Genomic DNA, 18989 nt, shown 5'->3' with positions numbered 1-18989 from the left:
CCCATAAGGGCCCCCACCCCATCCCATAGAGTGGGACTACTCTGTGCTCCTGGTGCCTTTCCAGCCCTCCATGTGTGCCCACAGACCATATCTCAGCTGAAGTTTTGTGCATATTTGTCTGTTGACCAGGCCGCTATCTGTTTCCTCTCTAGCTAGGCTCCAGGCACAGGGCTCTCCTGAGGTCAGGAGCCCATTTTCCACTTCAGCAGTAAGTCTAGTGCAGGTCTGAGTAGAATGTACATGAGCCATCAGTATGTAGTTATTAGTTGAACAAATGAGGTGCAGGATGTTACTGAACCTATGTTCAGTAACAGAAATGGAGTTCCATGAAAGCTGTTGTGCTACAAGGAGCCACGTTCCTGAATTTCTCCCTCTTTTCTGCTCTTCAGGGGACTGTCAAACAGCTCCTAATGTTCTCCAAGACTGAGGGAAACCCGTGCTTCCTGGACATCTGTGGAAATTTCCTGGTCGTAGGAACAGATTTAGCTCACTTTAAAAGTTTTGATCTCTCCCGAAGGTATGATTTTTCCCTGAATAAAAGTATATTGTTTGAATTAAGACACAAAAGTTGTGGGTAGAAAATAAGACAGAAGCTTGAATTCTCATTTCAGCCCTAACGTGCCACCTCATTTTTTGATCTGCCTTGTGCATTGTCACCTGACGGTTTTGCAGTGCAGGGGAAGTGGAGCATGGGGATGTTTTTGGTGCACAGCGTTTCTGTGATTGGAACCAGGCACTGCATTTGCCAAAACCTGTAGAGAGCACAGAAGGGGCAGGGGGTCACTTCCAGTGGAGAAACAGGACATACTCCCAGGTGAACAAGGTTGATGTGTCCTTAACATGGTGTGAGAAGAGGGCACCTCATCTCTGTGCTGTTCCCCACTCTAATCACAAGAAAATCATTAGACCAGTCCCCAAAGAGAAGGCAGCCTATACCATGCCTGAACAGAACTCCTCAAAAGTGTCAGGGCCATCAAAAAACAGGCAAGGGGGCCGGGATTTAGCTCAGTGGTTCCACCAGCTGCCTCACAAGTGCAAGGACCCAAGTTCGATCCCTGGTACCAAAAAAACAAACAAACAAACAGGCAAGGGGCTGGGGATTTAGCTCAGTGGTTCCGGTGCCTGCCGTGCAAATGCAAAGTCCTGAGTTCTATCCCCGGTACCAAAAAAAAAACAAACCAAGTTTGAGAAATTGTCATAGCCAAGAGGAGCCTATGGAGATATAATCCCTAAATGTCACATGAACTCCTAGGACAAAATAAAAAGGGTATTGGGGAAATTGAGGAAATGTGAGTAAGTAAAGAAAGGCATGAGCCACAATACTTACTGTTGATATTGATAGCAAGCTAGAAATAATTAATAGTTTCTGGCAGGGGACTGGTTCACATAGGGTAGGAAGTAGTACAATTGTAAGGGAGGATAAGAAGGCTGTCCCCTCATTCTGCCATGTGAAATCATGAAGCCATGGTGTAAAAGGGAATCACAAGGTACAGAACAGCATCCTTGTTAGTTGCATTTGTGTAAGAACAGGAGGAGCACTAAGAATACATACTTAGATACTTCCTCTTAACTACCTGTCATTTAGAAACTGCCCTGTGCTTGGCCCAGGTCTTGAGCACACCTGACAATAAGCTAAGCAGCAAGTTGTCCAGCAGAATTCACTGTGAGCCAAGGTCTCAGCAGTCAGGGAATCGAGTCTTTTCTGTGACATGTCTGGGACAGTGGATGGCATCTGTACAAGAAAGGGACCTCTGACACACTAAGGTTCTTCCCTCTGTCCCACAGAGAGGCAAAGGTGCACTGCAACTGTAGGAACCTGGCTGAGCTGATCCCTGATGTGGGGTCCATCATTTCTCTCAGATGCAATGCCAGTGGGAGCAAGATCAGCATCCTCCTCAGCAAGGTGAGGGCCTTCCTGCCAGTGGCCCCAGGTGAGGGCCTGCCCCAGGGCTGTGCCTCCAAACCCCATCCCTCCCCCTGTCCTGCTATGCCCTCCTCACCCCACCTTCTCCTCCTCACAGGAAGGTCTTCATGTATAGCCTTCTGGCCACCCTTCCTTTATCTCTTCCCTCCTGCTCTCCCCTCCTCGTTCCACTGTGTAATGCCGTCTTTAAACACTCTCCATTCTTAGCCCATACCCCTGTCTGTACACCTTCCATCTTTTCCTGCCTTCCTTTTCTTTCTTTCGTTTTCTTTCTTGCTTGCTTGCTTTCTTGCTTTCTTGCTTTCTTGCTTTTCTTAAGAGAGCCCCTTAACCTTTCCCTTTTCCATCTGTTTTCTTCATCACCCAACTGAATTCTCTTTGGTACAAGAAGAGATCGGGGCCGGGGATTTAGCTCAGTGATGCTGCCACCTGCCTTGCACACAAGGTCCCGAGTTCGATCCCCGGTACCCAAAAAAAAGAAATGACAAGGACTTTTGTAGGTGGAACCCAGGGCCTTTACACTGAGCTACATCCCCAACCCTTTGTTATTTTGAGACTGGGTCTTACTAAGTTGCCTAGGCTAGGCTCAATCTTGTGATCCTCCTGCCTCAGCCATGCAGAATGCTGGAATTACAAGTGTGCCTGGCTGCCAGGCACAAGATACTTTTAAGCATCTTGCTGAGAAAGGTAGAATGAGGTAGGTGTGAAGATGGACTCTTGGCAGCCATCTAGAGAGGGCCTGAGAGTAGGGTTGCTGGTGGCATCATTCTGCACTTGCCATTTCATTCCACCCTGCAGTATTTGTTCATTTATTGGCTCATTCATTCATGAGATGATGCTGGTTGCCCTCAGTGGAACAGGCACCACAGATACAGAGGTGATCAGTTAAATGAAAGGACTGCTCTCATTCCTGTGAATAAACAGACATCAGTCACCAAGGCAACCAGCCAGTGAATTTCCACAACCATGGTAAGAGCCATGAAGAAGAGGTGGGCATGCCAGCCAAGTGTAGAGCAGTGCAGGCCATGCTATTAGTTGTGGGGAAGCCCCTGAGGTAGTGACAGTGGAACTGTGATAAGAGGCACAAGTCAAGAGGTGAGGACATGCTGGGTAGAGCATTGCCTCAACAAGGGTCAGTTTCAATTCTGGAAAGAAAGGACAAGACTGATGTGATTGGCAGGCTGACTTTGAACTTAGCACGGAGGAATGGAGCATAATCTCAAAATTCTGTTTTCCAGAGGGTAGTTTCTAAAAGATTGAGAGAGGACAAGGTGGGTACAGAGGTCTCCTTAGTACCTTCAAGGCTGCCTGGAGGCATTGGCCATGTGGTGAGAGTGGCAGTCATGGGACTTGGTGACCCGTTGCTGTTAGGACACCTCTCCTGTTTCCAACCCTCACAATATTTGAGGGAAGATGGGTATGCTGAGTTGGGAGTGCAGGTGAGGAAGATAGATGTGTTGTGTTGGAGATATAGGTGAGGAAAGTGAGTACTCTGAGATGGGGTGCAGGCACGGAAGATGGGTGTGCTGAGTTGGGTGTGTCAAATGGACAGTTTCATAACTACTGACATCCAGATCTCAGAAGGGAGGGCTGGGTTGGATAAAGGGCTGGGCTTGGGAGGTGTCCCTAAAGCATGTCCTGCTTCAGCACAAAAAGAAATGGCTCCTGCCAGTCCCAAGGACCCACCAAGGCCCTGAGGAAGCCAAGTGAGCAGGTACAGCCAGGGAGCTTGAAGCTCCAAGGAGATATCTAGTTCATCCCTTCAGCAGCTGGGCAGTCCTGGGCTGTGCATGAAACAAGAAACAGGCCAGTGACCATGGTTACCAGTCTGGTAGCGTGTGATTGATGGGCTGACTTGAGATCTAGGAGGTCCTTAAGTTCCAGGGAGGTCCATAGTGCTAGGTAAGGAGTCAGAATGAATGGGGACCATGCACAGAGACAACATGTTCCCAAGGAGGAGGAGCAGGCTGAGAAAGGAATCTCCTTGCAGTACGTGAGTCCATGCAAACAAAACAGGACAGAAAATGGAAATGCTCAGCTAGCATAAAGAAGTATGCAGTGAAAAATAACTTACCCCAACCTACCCACCCACCCCCAGCAGCCACAGATATCAAGGAGAAGGCCATGTCCTTCATTGTCCTGGCGAGGAAGAGGCAGGACAAATGGGCCCCTTAGCCAACGGAGCCCAGGCACCTGAGTGTTAAACAATGGAGAGGAATTCTTGGCCTTCTATTTGCTGATATGCTGCAGGATTTCCCCCTAGTTCTTGTTTGCTGTTTTTCTCCTTACGGCATTTGTAAAGATGTCAAAAGGCTGCTGTTTTTATGTAGTCAGATCTATTGATGATTCCAATTTGTGAGTACATCCATGGCTGTTAAGCCTACAGTTACAACATCTTTTGTCTAAATGGTTGATAAATTTTGTTTTCTTGCCTTTTTTTAATACAGCACCCCCATCCCATTTATGATTCCCGTATCTACTGGGATAAAGTTTCCCATAATCTCCTTAAGTTCTGAGTGTGTGTCCCCTAGCACTGCTTTACAGGTGTGTAAAACCCAGAGTTAACATCTGAGTTGTGCCTGCTGCTGGAGTGCTGTCTGAGAACAACACTGCACTGACTCTAGGACCAGATACCAGTGGGCACAGAAGGATAGGTTGGACGAAATGTGGAAATTAAGTTGCTTCCCTCTCAGTTTCTATTCTGTGTGCATATACACAGTATTCTTCCTATGCCACAATGAAAAGGAAGGAAGGAAGAAATGATAAGCTATGACAGTGGCAACACCATCTCAAGCACATCTTGCACCTACCATTTCCTTGATCTTATTATCAAGGATTCTGATATAACTTCCTCATCAGAGCACCACCCAGTGGTCCTTGGCCAAGGGATGAAGGAGTGAGGGAGAATCACAGTGGTGTCACAGAATACAGAAGAGAATGAGGAGGGCTGTGTAAAGTCACAGGGAGCAGCCCAGGAGGCCCGGTGAGCAGAGACCCACTGAGGGAGGGCAGGAGGAATTGGTGATGCGAGCCCTTGTGGAAAGATTTCCGGGAAACAGACATGTGAGGCCCTCAGAAATCAGTATGCATTGTTGCAAAGGTGCTGCAGAGCAGCTCCTCAGCCAGTGCCACTGGGGAGCTGAGTTAGAACCCAAGATGGACCTGCTTTGTTTCTATTGCTCCCCGACCCCCAGCACTTACTGAGCATTTCCAGTATTCAGGGCACTGTGCAGGTTCAGTTCTCAGAGATAAGTCCTGAGAGACCCTCAGGGAGGCCACTCTGCTGTGACACAGGTTCTTTCACCCTCCTCCTCCACCACTAAAACACTGACTTCAGCTACTACAGCTCCAACATAGCCTTTGGGGGTGGTAATGTATTTATTTCTTATAATAGTGTCTCTAAAAAGTTGAGATGAGATTAAATTAACCATTTAAATTGAACAGTTCATGGACCAGGGATTTAGCTCAGTGGTGCCACCACCTGCCTCACAAGTGCAAGGTCCAGAGTTCGATCCCGGGTACCATAGATAGATAGATAGATAGATAGATAGATAGATAGATAGATAGATAGATAGATAGATAAATTGAACAGTTCAGCCAGGAATGTAGCTCAGCGGCACAGCGCCTGCCTGACAACCATAAGGCCCTGAGTTCGATTCCAGGTACCAGAAAAAAAATTTACCAAAAATCAAACAGTTCAGTGGCACTGTAGTTAGTGTTGTCCCTCCCTCTTCATCATTACCAAATAAAATGCCATACCCGTTAAAAAGTCACTCCCCATGCCCCTTTCTCCTTAGCTCCTGGCAACCACTCATTTGCTTACTGTCTATATGGACTTGTCTGTTCTGGACATTTCACAGGAATGGAATCATATAGTAGCTATCTTTTAGTGACGGGCTTCTGTCACTGAACATCATATTTTCCAGGTTCATCTGTGTTGTAGCGGGTGTCCAGGCTTTACTCATTTTTGTGGCCAATCCTTTGTGCAATGGACTGTTTTATTTATCCATTCTTTTTGGTGTTTTCCCTTTCTTGCTCTTGTGAGTGGTACTGCTGTCAACTGCAAGTGTAACCATCACCTCAGAAAGCTCCAAAGATCCCACTGGACAGCATACACTAAGAAGCGGGCAGTGTCTGTCTTCCTCAACACGGCAGATGCAGCCAGGCCTCAGGATGCGCCTTCCCATGGTCCTTACTGTGAATTGTACATACTACCTCATGTGCTAGCCCCAGAGTGGGAATAGCTAGCCCTCCTCTATCTTCATGAAGTTTATTTTTACTCAGCTTTGTGAGAGTGGTTTCACCAGAATCCAGATTCCTCTGGTTTTCTTTTAATCTATATCAGTTAAGAAAACATCTGCAGTAAATACTGAGAGCAGTTGGACAGTTTTTTAGTTCTCTGAAATTATAAAGTAACTTGAGCTGGTGTGGTGACACATGCCTGTAATCCTAGCACTCGTGAGGCTGAGGCAAGAGTATCAACGTGAGTTCAGGGCCAGCCTAGACTACTGGTGAGTTCAAAAGGCTAGCCTGAGCTACATAGATCCTGCTGAAAAAGAGAAAGGAAGGGAGGGGGGAGGAAGGGAGGAAAAAAACTCAAAAATTGTTTCAGTGGGATAAAAGGGTGATGTTTAAATTATAAATCTGCAAAGTGTGCCACTCCCTAGAGGCTGGTGTGGTCTGTAGATATGGCTGATGGGTATATTCCCCTTAGCAAATGTTGTATAGCCCATGGGGCAGAGCCTATGTAACAGGGGTCCAGGTTGCTCTGGCAACTGTGCTATCTTCTTTTTTTTTTTTTTTTTTTTGGTACCAGGGATCGAACTCAGGACCTTGGGCTTGCAAGGCAGGCACCGGAACCACTGAGCTAAATCCCTGCCCCATCTGTGCCATCTTCTCTTCCCTCAGGTTGACAACACTCCTGATTCCAGAATCTGCCTCTATGATGTTGAAATGGACTCAGTGGCTATCCTTGACCTCAAGACTGGAGAGATTGATCAGAGAGAGACACTACCCTTTAATGGGCAAGAAACTAACAAGTAAGATTGTGTTCGGGAGGATTTTGTAGAAAAAATATTGAAAACAATATTTGTTTACTTATCATCTGGACAGGTCATTGTTAAGTTGTATTTCAAACTTCAAAAGATTTCACAGCAGTTGGCTAGTAGCAAAAACAAAAAGCAACAACAACAATAAAACTTCACAGAAGGAACACAAGTTCAAGCCCACCCTGGGTAATTTAGCAAGACCCTTTCTTAAAAATTTTAAAAAGGCCTATGGATTTAGCTCAGTTTGAAGGCCCTGGCTTTAATCCCTAGTCATGCAAAAACAAAAATAAAAAATAGACCGAGCATAGTGATACACACCTGTAATCTCAACTACTTGGGAAACAGATAGGAGTACCACAAGTTTGAGACCAGCCTGAGCAATTTAGCAAGGCCCTGTCTCAAAATCAAAAGGGCTGGGAATATAGCTCAGTGGTAGAGCACCCCTGAGTTTGATCCCCATTACCATAAAGATTTTTAAAAAATGGAATCACACTCAGGCAGTTGAAGTACATCTGAGTCTTCCTCTCTGTCATCCAGGGTTAAAGTTCTAGAATTGGTTGAATAGGATGTGAACTTCAGAAGGGCTCTAGCCACAGTATCTGTAAAAACAGCCCAGGAGTCACAGGTCAGAGGGCTGCAGAGAAGCCCTGAAACCCACTGTAGTCTCCAGTGGAGGGAGGGCACTTGTCTTTGTTTTGTTATTTTTCATTGCCAGAGATCAAAGCCAGGGCTTCACATACGCTAGGCAAGTACTGTACCACTGAGCCACACCCCCAGTCTAGGACTCTTGTCTTTGTAGAGAATGTTTCTAGAAAAACATACTGTTTTTCTTCAGGAATTTTTTTTTTTTTTTTGGTACCAGGGATCGAACTCGGGTCCTTGTGCTTGCGCAGCAGGCGGCGAAACCACCGAGCTAAATCCCTGGCTTTCTTCAGGAGTTTAACATAACATTTATTTGTAGTTCCTTCTGCTATTGAGAACATGGCCATAGACTTCAAGATCTTACAGTACTGTATTTCGCTGCTGTTTGAGTTTGATTCTACGTAAAGTAAGACAGGAAAGCAGGCAATATACAGAATGCTAGATTTGAGTCTGTCTCCTTGTCACAGTGGAGAAGCACCATAGAGAAATTATCTTCAAGAAGGAGCAGGATGACAGCCAGGATGAGTGTGTATTTCTGTGTGTGTGTGTGTGTGATGTAAATGCAGAGCAGATAAGCATGAGTAAACTTCCAGGCTTGAATAGGTGGCTCTATTCCTTGAATAGAGGAATTGAGTGTTAGATTCAGCAGCTTGTTCTGTCATGTTCTGTAATGCTTTGCCATTTCTGCTAGGTTTTTGTTGTTTGTTTGTTTGGTTGTTTTTTTTTTTGTACTGGGGATCGAACTCAGAACCTTGTGCTTTCAAGGCAGGAGCAGCGCCACTGAGCTCAATCCCCAGCTGTTTGTTTGTTTTTTGGCAGTACTGGAGATGCAGCCCACGGCCTCATGGGTGCTAGGCCAATGCTCTACCACTGAACTATACCTCCAGCCCCACTTTGCTCCTTCTAACAGGTCCCTCTTTTCCAGGGCATGTCCTCTTGTCCAGCTAACACCAAATCCTCCCTGCCTCTCTCGGCCACACAGCTGCCTCATCAGACCTTCTCTGGAGCTGTTTTTCACCCGGTGGGCTCTGCCTCATATCCCTGATGGCATCCCCAGGTGAACACTCAAATCTTTGCTTCCCTCCCAACTGGCTCCCTATCCTCCTCCTTCAGAACATTGTGCCCTTGAGCATCTTGGATGCAGCCCACTTTCCAGAGTTCCATTTTTCACCACAGCACCCATCTTCTTAGCAACCCAGGTTTAAAATTTTGGAACAAACCTTTCTTTTAATCCCTACTGTCCATGACCCAAGACCCCAGTTTTCTTGTGAAATGACTTAATTCATGCTCTTCTGTCCTGTCCTTCTGTCTGTTCCACCTGTCCTTCTATCCGTTTCATGTCCCATACCAGACCACTCTGGTCCACAGTGTGTGTCTGGCACTTTGTGGTTACTCAGCAAACACTCAAGCCAAAACACTGTGTCATGTCTGCCCTGCTTTCTGCTCAGTGCTCAAGCAGGATGTGCCCACAGGCACATTTCTGGTGTTGGTGTAGGCAGCATCTTCAAGGAACGTTCATTTTCTGTAGGACAGGGTCTTACCCTCCCCCATGCAGCCTCCACAGGCCATTGAGCCTAGAAGTCCCACCCTCCACCCAAGCTTACTGCACTCCTTTCTCATGTATCCAGGCCTGCCCTCTTTTGAGGTCTTATTCATTCTTTGCCATCCAGTTCATTTAGTCCCCCTACAATTCTTTATGGAGTTCCTGGCCCACAAAACATGGAATTTTAGAGAGGAGAGCGTCCACGATAAAAATGGGCAGTGTCAAGGGGTCACCTCTAGAAATAGAAACCAGGTCCTGACTTACTGATACAAGTTGATGCTGCCCAGTAGGGGACCTGCTAGTCCTGGAAAAGAAAAAGGAAAAGATCCCTTCAGGGAAAGTCCTAGACCCTCTATGAGCCTTCCACCACCCAAGCATCACACTCTGGGTTCTTCAAACTAGATTTCACCAGGACCCTTTCAACTAATTCCTAATGATCTGAGAGAATATTCCAACAGGATGTGTGGCAGTATGAGGTACAAAGATGCTCTAGAGGCAGGGCACCTGCAGAGGGAGGTCTCAGCCTGGGTACAGTGAGCAGAGTGGGTGTGGGGAGGTGAACACAAGACTGCTTTCAGAACTGGGGACAAATCTTCTCTTCTCTTTTAGGAGTCACATCTTCACAGATGAGAGACTGACAAACTACATTCCCATGAACCATTACTGGGATCAGAATGAACCCAGGCTCTTCGTGTGTGAGGTCATGCAAGAGGCACTGGGAGCCCAGGCTACAGGAGGCAAGCAGCCCTATCCTGAGGAGAGCACCAGCCCCACAGTACCTACCACTTTGCACATGGTAACTGTTTGCCAGACTTATGGTCTTCATAATGTGGCTTATGGGAGAGATACTAGGAAATCCATTCACACAGAATAGTGTGCCCCTCACACTACTCATTGAAAGTACTTTGTCTATAACTTGAAAGTGGTTCTTGAAAGACAGTGGACAGACCTGTCTTAAGCCAGGTGGAAAAGCTGCAGTGTGAAGTGTGTCTTTCCTCAATGGGTCCACACTGTGGGCTAGGTAAACCTTTCTGTCTGGTCTGGCTCCAAATACTGTTTCCTTGGTTCTCTTGTTATCTTAGCTATTTCATATTATTCTCTTTCTGAGCAGAGCTTCTTATGGAAACAGTTGATAGGAACCAACCCCTCAATTTGAGCACATGCTGTGATTGAATCTGAGGCAGCATGCCATGCTCTGTTCATCCCATAGCCTAATACAAGGCAGACTCCCACTCAAACAGCTTCCTCTTCTCAGTCGCTGCCTCTATCCTCACCACCAGCCTCTACAGAGCCCCACAGTTCCATGCAGATGGACTCCCAGGACCCTGGAACTGTATCCTACTAGGAGATGGAACTCACTGACACTACCTAGGTCTTATATCTTATGGGATATCAGAAATTCCTGGAAAACAATCTAACCCACTGGACCTCTCTAACCACTTCATCCTCAGAGGAATCTGTATTTTGGATTCTCAAGTCAGCAAAGCATATCCCACCTTAAAACTTCAGGACATGTCTCTGAGCCAAAAGCGTTCCCCTCACCAAGATGGTAGGAGTCTCATCCTCCTGAAATTATCTGCAGCCAATATCATTACCCAAGATTCTCAGAAGCAAATCTGATTCTTTTTTGTTTTGTTTTGCAAATCTGATTCTTGATCCTAAAACACCAGTAAAATGTATTACAGTCACTTCTCTGTCATTGAAATGCAGGAACAAAGAATTGCCAGAAGAATTGTCTTCAAGATAGAGGGCAGCACTGGGTGTGGTGGTGCATGCCTGTAACCCCAACCCTCAGGAGGCTGAGGCAGGAGGATTGCTGTGAGTTTGAGGCCAGCCATTGCTACATAGTGAATTCAAGGCCAGCCTGAACTACATAGCAGGACCCTGTCTCAAAAAGGGCGGGGGGGGGGCTAGGGGTAGGATGTCAATCCTTGGCAAATTAGAACAGCAAATGATAGCCAGTGAAAGATGAAGACATGTCAGTGGGAAGGTTATTCCCTGGCCATTTGATCAAATATCTCTGTCTTCTGTGACAGTGAATGCAGTTGTGAGAATTCATGCTGCAGTAGTGAGAGAAGGCTCTGCATTTTCTTCACTCCAGTTTATTTCTTGCTCAGAAGGTCCTGCAGATGAGGGAAGGCATTGCTTCCCTGGCATTGCTTGTTTGGATCATGTATGACAGCCAGGGATTTAGCTCAGTGGTTCCGCCACCTGCCTTGCAAGTGCAAGGTCCCAAGTTCGATCCCTGGTACAAAAAAAAAAAAAGGGAAACAAAGCTTTTAGGGGCCTGAGATTTAGCTCAATGGTGCTGCCACCTGCCTCACAAGTGCAAGGTCCCGAGTTTGATCCCTGGAACCAAAAAAAAGAAAAAAATTAACCTGGATCATGTATGACAAAACCCAACAGCGTAAAGTTTCTTTGTTAAGTGCTCTCTATTCCTTGAAAGCAAAGTAGTGTATCTTTCTGTCATCATTGCCATTGTTCATGTTTGAATCAGAATAGAGAAACCAAGGGCCAGGGATTTAGCTCAGTGGTGCTGCACCTGCCCTGCAAGTGCAAGGTCCTGAGTTCATTGCCCGGTATTGAGGGAAAAACAAGAATAGAGAAATCATGGGGAATAACTTTTTTCTTGTTAGTACCTGTTTGCAGTACATAATGTATACATTCATCTTAGAGGGTAAGTACATGTACTTAACATATCTTAATTCTTTTTATTCCCCTCCACTCTCCCCACAACAAGTTTCCTTCACCAACTTTTGATGGTCACTCAGAGTCTGTTGGTCACCGACCACATGGATTACATTCTTCTGGAAAATGCTGAGTTCTTCCAAAGAGGGTAATAACAGCTGAGAAATCCTGCCAGAGGTGGATATGTCAGCCACACACCCAGAGGCGAGAAAAAGACTGCATACTGGCACTCCTCTTTGTTTTCTCTGGATTATGTAAATGTGCTGGTAGTGAAAACAGAAATCAGAAGGAAAATAGAACATTGTGCTGTCTAATTAAAAACAGAACAACATTGTCCTTTCTCTCCCAGGAGGATGTTTTGATCTTGTCATTCTTCGTTTCCGAAGATCATGGCTTCTTGCTCCATGACAGCTTCCCTCGACCTCCTGCCTACCAGACCCTGCTGGGGATGGAAGTGCCCCATTACTACTTCACAAAAAAGGTGAATGAAATCTGCTCAGTATTTTCTGTTCTCCTTGCCTAGTAGGGGTCCTTCCAAGCATCTCTGAGGTTCTGAGGGTCAGTAGTTCCCCAGGTTTCCCAACTCACCTCTTATTAAGCCACGTCAGCATCTGCTACCACTTGTCACCAGAAATGCAGTGAACACTAAGATCTCTTGAACTGGGAAAGTTTAGGAGAAGTTACTTTGCTCTCAGGATGAACAGAAGTTACACTGATGAGCAGTACAGCGAAATATAACTTGGGCCAGGATCCTGTGCGCTTCCCTCTTGCTTTTCCTCCAAAGGCATGACATCTTTCAGCTTGTCTATCTTTTCTTCCTTATCCTGGCTTTTTTTTTTTTTGGTACCAGGGATCGAACTCGGGACCTTGCGCTTGTGAGGCAGGTGATGGAACCACTGAGCTAAATCCCCAGCCCCCTGGCTGTTTTTTTAAAACTTGCACATTCTACTGGGCATGGTGGCACATGCCTGTAATCCCAGCACTCAGGAGGCTAAGGCAAGGGTGTCTCCAGGAGTTCACGGCCAGCTTGGGCTACATAAGACCCTGTCTCTTAGTGGTTCCGCCGCCTGCCTCGCAAGCGCAAGGTCCCGAGTTTGATCCCTAGTACCAAAAAAAAAAAGACCCTGTCTCAAAAAAAACCAAAGAAATAAAAATTGCACTTCCTGTATTTACTGTATGAGATTTAGAGACTGTAAGTAAAGTGAAAACCAGGGACAATACAAATCTCCATAACCTAGGCCCAGAGACAGTTACTATGAAGGCTCATGTGAAAACGTCACCTGCCCGTAGTATTTTTTAAATTTTGATAGAATGGTGTCATTTTCTTCAAACAAGCATACACTCTAACCAGTGTACTCTGAACAAGTTCTTTACCTTCCCTGGATATAGTTTTCTCATGTCCAAGGTCTCTTCTGTACCTGATGTCAAATCAGTGTGATTCTGAAATGATGTGCAGATGAAAGGTTGTATGGCAAGTCTACAGAAAAGTGGCATGTCTGTCCCAAGAGCATCCTGCATCCAGGTATACATGCTCAGCCTGTCAGTGATTTTTTCACCTTTGTTTCACCAAACAGTTAATTGTTCTCAAGCTCTGGAAGCTGTTAAATCATTTTAGGGGCCTCTTTATCCTGGAGCCTGTCGGATCTGCAGGCTTAGTTGCCGCCTGGCTGGTAGTCAGTGAGCCAAGGGTAGTGTTGTGAGACTAGGGGCACTGCTTCCACCTGGGCTGCAGCAGCTGCTCTGAGGCTTTGATCCCGTGAAATGAGGATGCTGCTTTCCTTCTAGACATATCACGAACATGTAGGCAGCTTTCTTTGTGTCCTGCTGTCATATCAGAAGAACTAAACAGTGATGGCTTTTTCTGGTGTTCCTGGTTTTTTCATAAGGTGACCTAAAAATCAGTCTTAAAAACAAGCCTTGTGGAAACAAAATAAGTCCTATGCTTTTTTAATTTTGTACAATTAACATGTATTAGTTTTGCAACCTAAGTTGCAAGACAGTAAGGGAAGAGACCACAGGTGGATATTTAGAGCAGAGGAAAGACCTGCATCTTCTATGTGATCCCTTCCACATGGCCATGTAAATTAACTTAATTGTTGGGCCACACAGTCCCCAGCAAGTATACAAGCCCCATCCAGGCTCTTCCTAGGTCCTGCTTTTAAAGGAGGTATGATGGGCACAGGGCAGGAAGGATACTGCCCCTTAGTTTGTGACAGTCACATGACCAGGTATGTGGGGGTCTCTGGTTCTGGGCTCTCCTGCACTCCCAGTGTAGTGCTGCACACACTCAGAATAAAAATGAATCAGGGAGCTGAGCATGGAGGCACACATCTATAATCCCAGCTACTCAGAAAGCTAAGCAGAAGCATTGTGAATTCAAGATCAGCCTGGGGAACTAAGCAAGACTCCATCTTTTTTTTTTAAAAAAGTGAGTCTGAGTGTAGTTGGTTTCATTGTTCTAGGTCGATATGTAAAGCAATATTGCATGACCGACCACTACAGGTTGGCTGGCATGCAAACACTTTGTATGTTACACTTTTACGTGAATTAACTTTTTTTTTTTTTGAGATGTAATGATGCTATGTTGCCCAAGTTGGTCTTAGACTCCTCAACTCAACTGATCCTCTCACCGCAACCTCCTTAGAAGATGGGACTGTAGGCATATGCAGCTGTGCCTGACTTTTATGTGCATTAAAATGGAGTTGGTCTAGGGCCAGGGATTTAGCTCAGTGGTTCCGGCGTCTGCCTCGCAATCGAAAGGTTCTGAGATCGATCCCCGGTACCAAAAAAAAAAAAATGGAGTCGGTCTTAGTAAAGGTAGGGAAAGTGTTAGTGTGATTTCCCAAGTTCAGAGAGCCTCCTCTCTGCTAACGCAGTTGCCTTATTTAAATAGATTACTACCATCAAACTGGCCTTTTTCTGAATCTCATTCTTATTCTGTATTCTTTATGTTCATTAATTTCTCTATGGTTTGAGAACTCAAAAAGTTGGAAATAATTTTTAATTGAATTTAAATTATTTATTTCTAATTTTAAATTCTCTCTATTGAGTTACTTCTAGTTAGTTTCTTTCTGTTGAGTTTTGTTTAATCCATCCATTTATGCATATTTTCTTTGTCTCTGTCCCACCTCCCCTCATGCACCACACTCATAGTTGTTGTTCCAGAGAGGAGGCATGTATGACACAATTGTAAGTAGAGAGCCTCAGTTATAATTTGTCACCTTGGCTTCGTCATTTCCCTAAGTCCTTTTTCTTCTTCATTTTAAGCAGTGTTGTGTGTGCACTGACACTCCCCCCCCCAGCTTGTGTCCCCTTATGTGCACCAACACTTGCCCCCTAGCATATGTACCTGTTTGTACATCTGATACGTCTTGCCTATCTTGTGTAAGTGTCTATGCCCCAACATTTTGTGTTTAGCCTGGTTACCTATGTGAGGAGCTTGCTGGGTTGGGAGAGACACCAGTGCCACCTTTTGGGGGGATGGATTATTGGGAAATAGATCAAAGTTTTTATACTGCACTACATCATTTTTTTTTTTTATTTTGAGACAGAGTTGTGCCAAGTTGCCAGATTATCTAGGCTAGGCTCAAACTTGCCAGCCTCCTGCCTCAGCCTTCCAGAGTGCTAGGATTATAGGCATGCATCATTACATCTGGCTCAGAGCCCGCTCTTTGTCTGAGTGGGATCCCATGTTGCCGATCCAAGCTGGGTTAGAGTCCATGGGCTGTGGGCCTGGTCTGGACCTGTGATGTGTACAGCCATCTCACCTGATGTGTGTTGACCCTTGTTTGCAACGTGGGGAGTAGTATTAGTTTAACCTGTGAAGTGACACACATCACAATAATCTCAGTACTTGAGAGGCTGTTGTAGGAAGATCATGAGTTTGTTTTTTGTTTTGGTTTGGTTTGGTGGTTTTTTTTGTTTGGTTGGTTTTTTTTCGGGGGGTACCAGGGATCAAACTCAGGTCCTTGCACTTGCACATCAGGCGGCGAAACCACTGAGCTAAATCCCCGGGCCAGGAAGATCATGAGTTTGATGCCAACCTGGGCTCCAGTCAGTGTTCAAAGCCTGTCTGGAGTGCACAGCAGAACTCTGTCTAAAACAAAATCTCCCCTTATTCTGATTATTTGTGTACATTCCAAATTCCTTATTGGTTCCAGGTTTCCAGTACCCACACATTTTTGAGGATGATAGAGAGTCTAACAGCTCTTGGTCCCCAGTGCTTGCTCCATGTAACCATGTCAGATTGCTCCAGCAGGCAGCCCCAGCATGCTATATTTATCATGACCTGCAGGAGTGTTTCTCTCTCTTAGGGTGCCTGTTTGGGGGGTACTGTACTAGTTGACAACTCTTCTGAGAAACACGAGGAAATGGTACAAAATTCATCCAGGTTATGATTTTAGAAAATTCTTCCTGAAGTGAAGCCATTGTTCTTTAATTTTAAGAGACCTCACAGAGATGTACACATATCTGACTTGATTATTTCAAGCTGGTAAAAAATCTTTATGGTTAATGAGACACTCCAACTGGTATGGGTGCGATGGCACACACCTATAATCTCAGCACTCAGGAGCTGAGACAGGAGGATTGTGTTGAGTTTGAAACAAGCCTGGGCTACATAATAAGTTCAAGACCAGCCTGAACTACATAGTGAGACCTGTCCCCCCAAAAAAAAACCAACCCCTAAATAAATAAATAAATCAAAACACACTCCAGAGATGGAAACCGTTAACAGCCATTTCTAACTCTTGAGAATCTGATGTTAGGGAGTTAGAAGTTGAAAAACAAGTTTACACCTGGACAGTCTTTGTTTACTGTTACCTGAAACTAAGGCCCAAAGCTTTGATAACTTCCAGGGACCCTAATGGTTGTCCAGGACCCTAAACGGATCACTTGGCTGAATACCTGTGTCTGCAAATCAATTTTCCCCAGGACTGACATGTATCTAGGGAAAGGGACTTAGGCACGTCTGTTACCTTGACACGTGACCTGACAAACAAATGGAACCTTTGTCCTTCAGCCTGGAGAAGCAGATGGAGAAGACAGGGTGCATTCTGAGCACTACTGCATCCCCCAGATGGTGGCCAGGAGACCTTTACGAGACTTTGTGGGGCTGGAGGACTGTGACAAGCCCACTCAGGATGCCATGCTCAACTTCAGCTTCTTCATCACTGTGGGAGACATGGATGAAGCTTTCAAATCTATTAAACTCATCAAGAGGTAAGGATTCTATTCATTGAGGTATCTAAAGGTGATGTGTATCCCTTTTAGAGTCTTTACTTTTTCTGTGTCTTCCTTCTCACTTAGATTTCAAAATCATTAATGCTTTTGTGATTGTATCATGGTGTACTTAATGGTCTTTTCACTCCATGAAATGCTGCAGAGCTCAAGAATGCCAGGACCTGCCTCGTACACTGCTGTACAGAAGGTGCATTTGGTGAAGCAGGTGAACTTGGCTCTTGGCATCTGGTACGGGGAGCCTACAGGATATGATTTGTTTTTATTTAAAAGTTTTCAGGGCCGGGGATTTAGCTCAGTGGTTTCGCCGCCTGCTGCACAAGCACAAGGACCAGAGTTCGATCCCCGGTACCAAAAAAAAAAAAGTTTTCAGGATAGGGTCAGGGATTTAGCTCAGTGGCACCACAACTGCCTCACAAGCACAAGGTCCTGAGTTTCAAAATTTTTTTAAAGTGTTCAGAATAATTCCTAGTTAAAAGTTCATGTTTACTAAATATTGTTAAAAGGTTTTCATAAATAAAAATAGCAAGGGGAAAAATGCAATTAAATTGCTGTAAAAGATCATATCTGGCAGGCTGGGATGTAGCTCAGTGGTAGAGTGCTTGCTTACCATGTACAAGGCTTTGGGTACGATCTCTAGTACCACACACACACAAAAAAATGTCAAGGCCGGGGATTTAGCTCAGTGGTACCACGCCTGCCTCGCAAGCACAAGGTCCTGAGTTCAATCCCCTGGACCGAAGCAGGGAAAAAAATGTCAGTCAAGGGCCATCAACAAGGATCTTCCTGCATTCCTGAGCAAACTCAGAAATTCGTCACAAGATCAGTTGATAGATTTTAGCTTTAAAAGGGTAGGAAAATTATGCAGCAGTGACACTGTGGGAAAAGAAAGGTGAGAAATTCAAGTGCTTAGAGCAACCATCATCTGCAATAATTATTTTATAATGCAGAAGGTACCTTTCACAACACTAATGTAATGTGGGTTCCTCATCCACTGTCTTTCTAAACTGGTAGGGCCAGGCCTTTAGTGCAATTGGAAGGGCCTTTTTCCGTACTAGCCATGTAGACCAAGAGGTGACCCAGAGAGGCTGCATGGTGAAGCCCAGTGTCTTTTGGGTCATCCTTATTTACTATGAAATTATCACAGAGCCAAAACTGACTATATGGCCAATTTTAAAACATTAGTGTACTGTTATGTAGCTCTCTGCATAATACTGACAATTACTTTTAACATGTGATTGGAAATAAAAATCCTTTGTAGGAAAAAAATCAAGTGGAAAGAAGATAAGAGCTACCTGCTTGCACCAGTGTGCTGCATTGTGGATATTTCTGTATTGTGTGCTGTGTCATATATGGTCAGTCCATAGTGCTTTTTAGTCATTATCAATGTGATCCATTTCACTGTTTGTTCTGACTAAAGACAAATTCCTAGCACAACATGGGTTCCAAAAGTCAAGCTGATCACCTTCAGTTTGCTAGAAGGTTACAAGCAACAGAGCTAGACTTTTATTAGGAGGAATGGTGGCCAAATGTCCAGAGGAATTATTTCCTGTTTCTCGTATTGGTTCCAGTGCTGGTTTCCTCTTCTGGCAGATTCCTTCTGTGCTCCCCACCTCATGGTGGCTGGATCAGAGCAGATGTCCAGCCAGGCACCAGACCCTGGTAACAGTTGCAGATATGAAGTTTAGGCTTCTATGGGCCAGCTTTGACCCCTGGGGTACAGATCTTAGATGGTTTCCACCCAATCCAAGGAGTTTGCAGGCTACGAAAATGCACCTATCTGGAAGCAGTGTGGCCTCTGGGGGCATTTTGCAGCCCCTCAAACACTCCACTAAAGACGCTGAATTTTTCCTTGGGGAAAAGCTAGCAGACTTCTTCCCTCCTACTCCACTTGTTGATCTACCAT

At 45.2% G+C, this 18989-nt stretch overlaps 1 protein-coding gene across 2 annotated transcripts in view; it reads left to right on the top strand.

Moving 5' to 3' along the window:
* Positions 1 to 18989, top strand: part of Ift140 (intraflagellar transport 140) — a 95802-nt gene that overhangs the window by 31393 nt on the left and 45420 nt on the right. For both annotated transcript variants that reach the window (XM_004873746.4, XM_004873744.4), the window contains 6 exons: positions 390 to 517; positions 1786 to 1903; positions 6833 to 6963; positions 9767 to 9953; positions 12195 to 12326; positions 16866 to 17065. In XM_004873746.4, the coding sequence (XP_004873803.1) occupies positions 390 to 517; positions 1786 to 1903; positions 6833 to 6963; positions 9767 to 9953; positions 12195 to 12326; positions 16866 to 17065 (896 nt within the window). The remainder of the gene's footprint in view (positions 1 to 389; positions 518 to 1785; positions 1904 to 6832; positions 6964 to 9766; positions 9954 to 12194; positions 12327 to 16865; positions 17066 to 18989) is intronic.

Source organism: Heterocephalus glaber, unplaced genomic scaffold, assembly GCF_053883595.1.
Source record: "Heterocephalus glaber isolate CG9 unplaced genomic scaffold, H.glaber_assembly_v1.0 deba00001781, whole genome shotgun sequence".
NCBI lineage: Eukaryota > Metazoa > Chordata > Mammalia > Rodentia > Bathyergidae > Heterocephalus > Heterocephalus glaber.
This window is presented reverse-complemented; position numbering and strand designations above follow the sequence as displayed.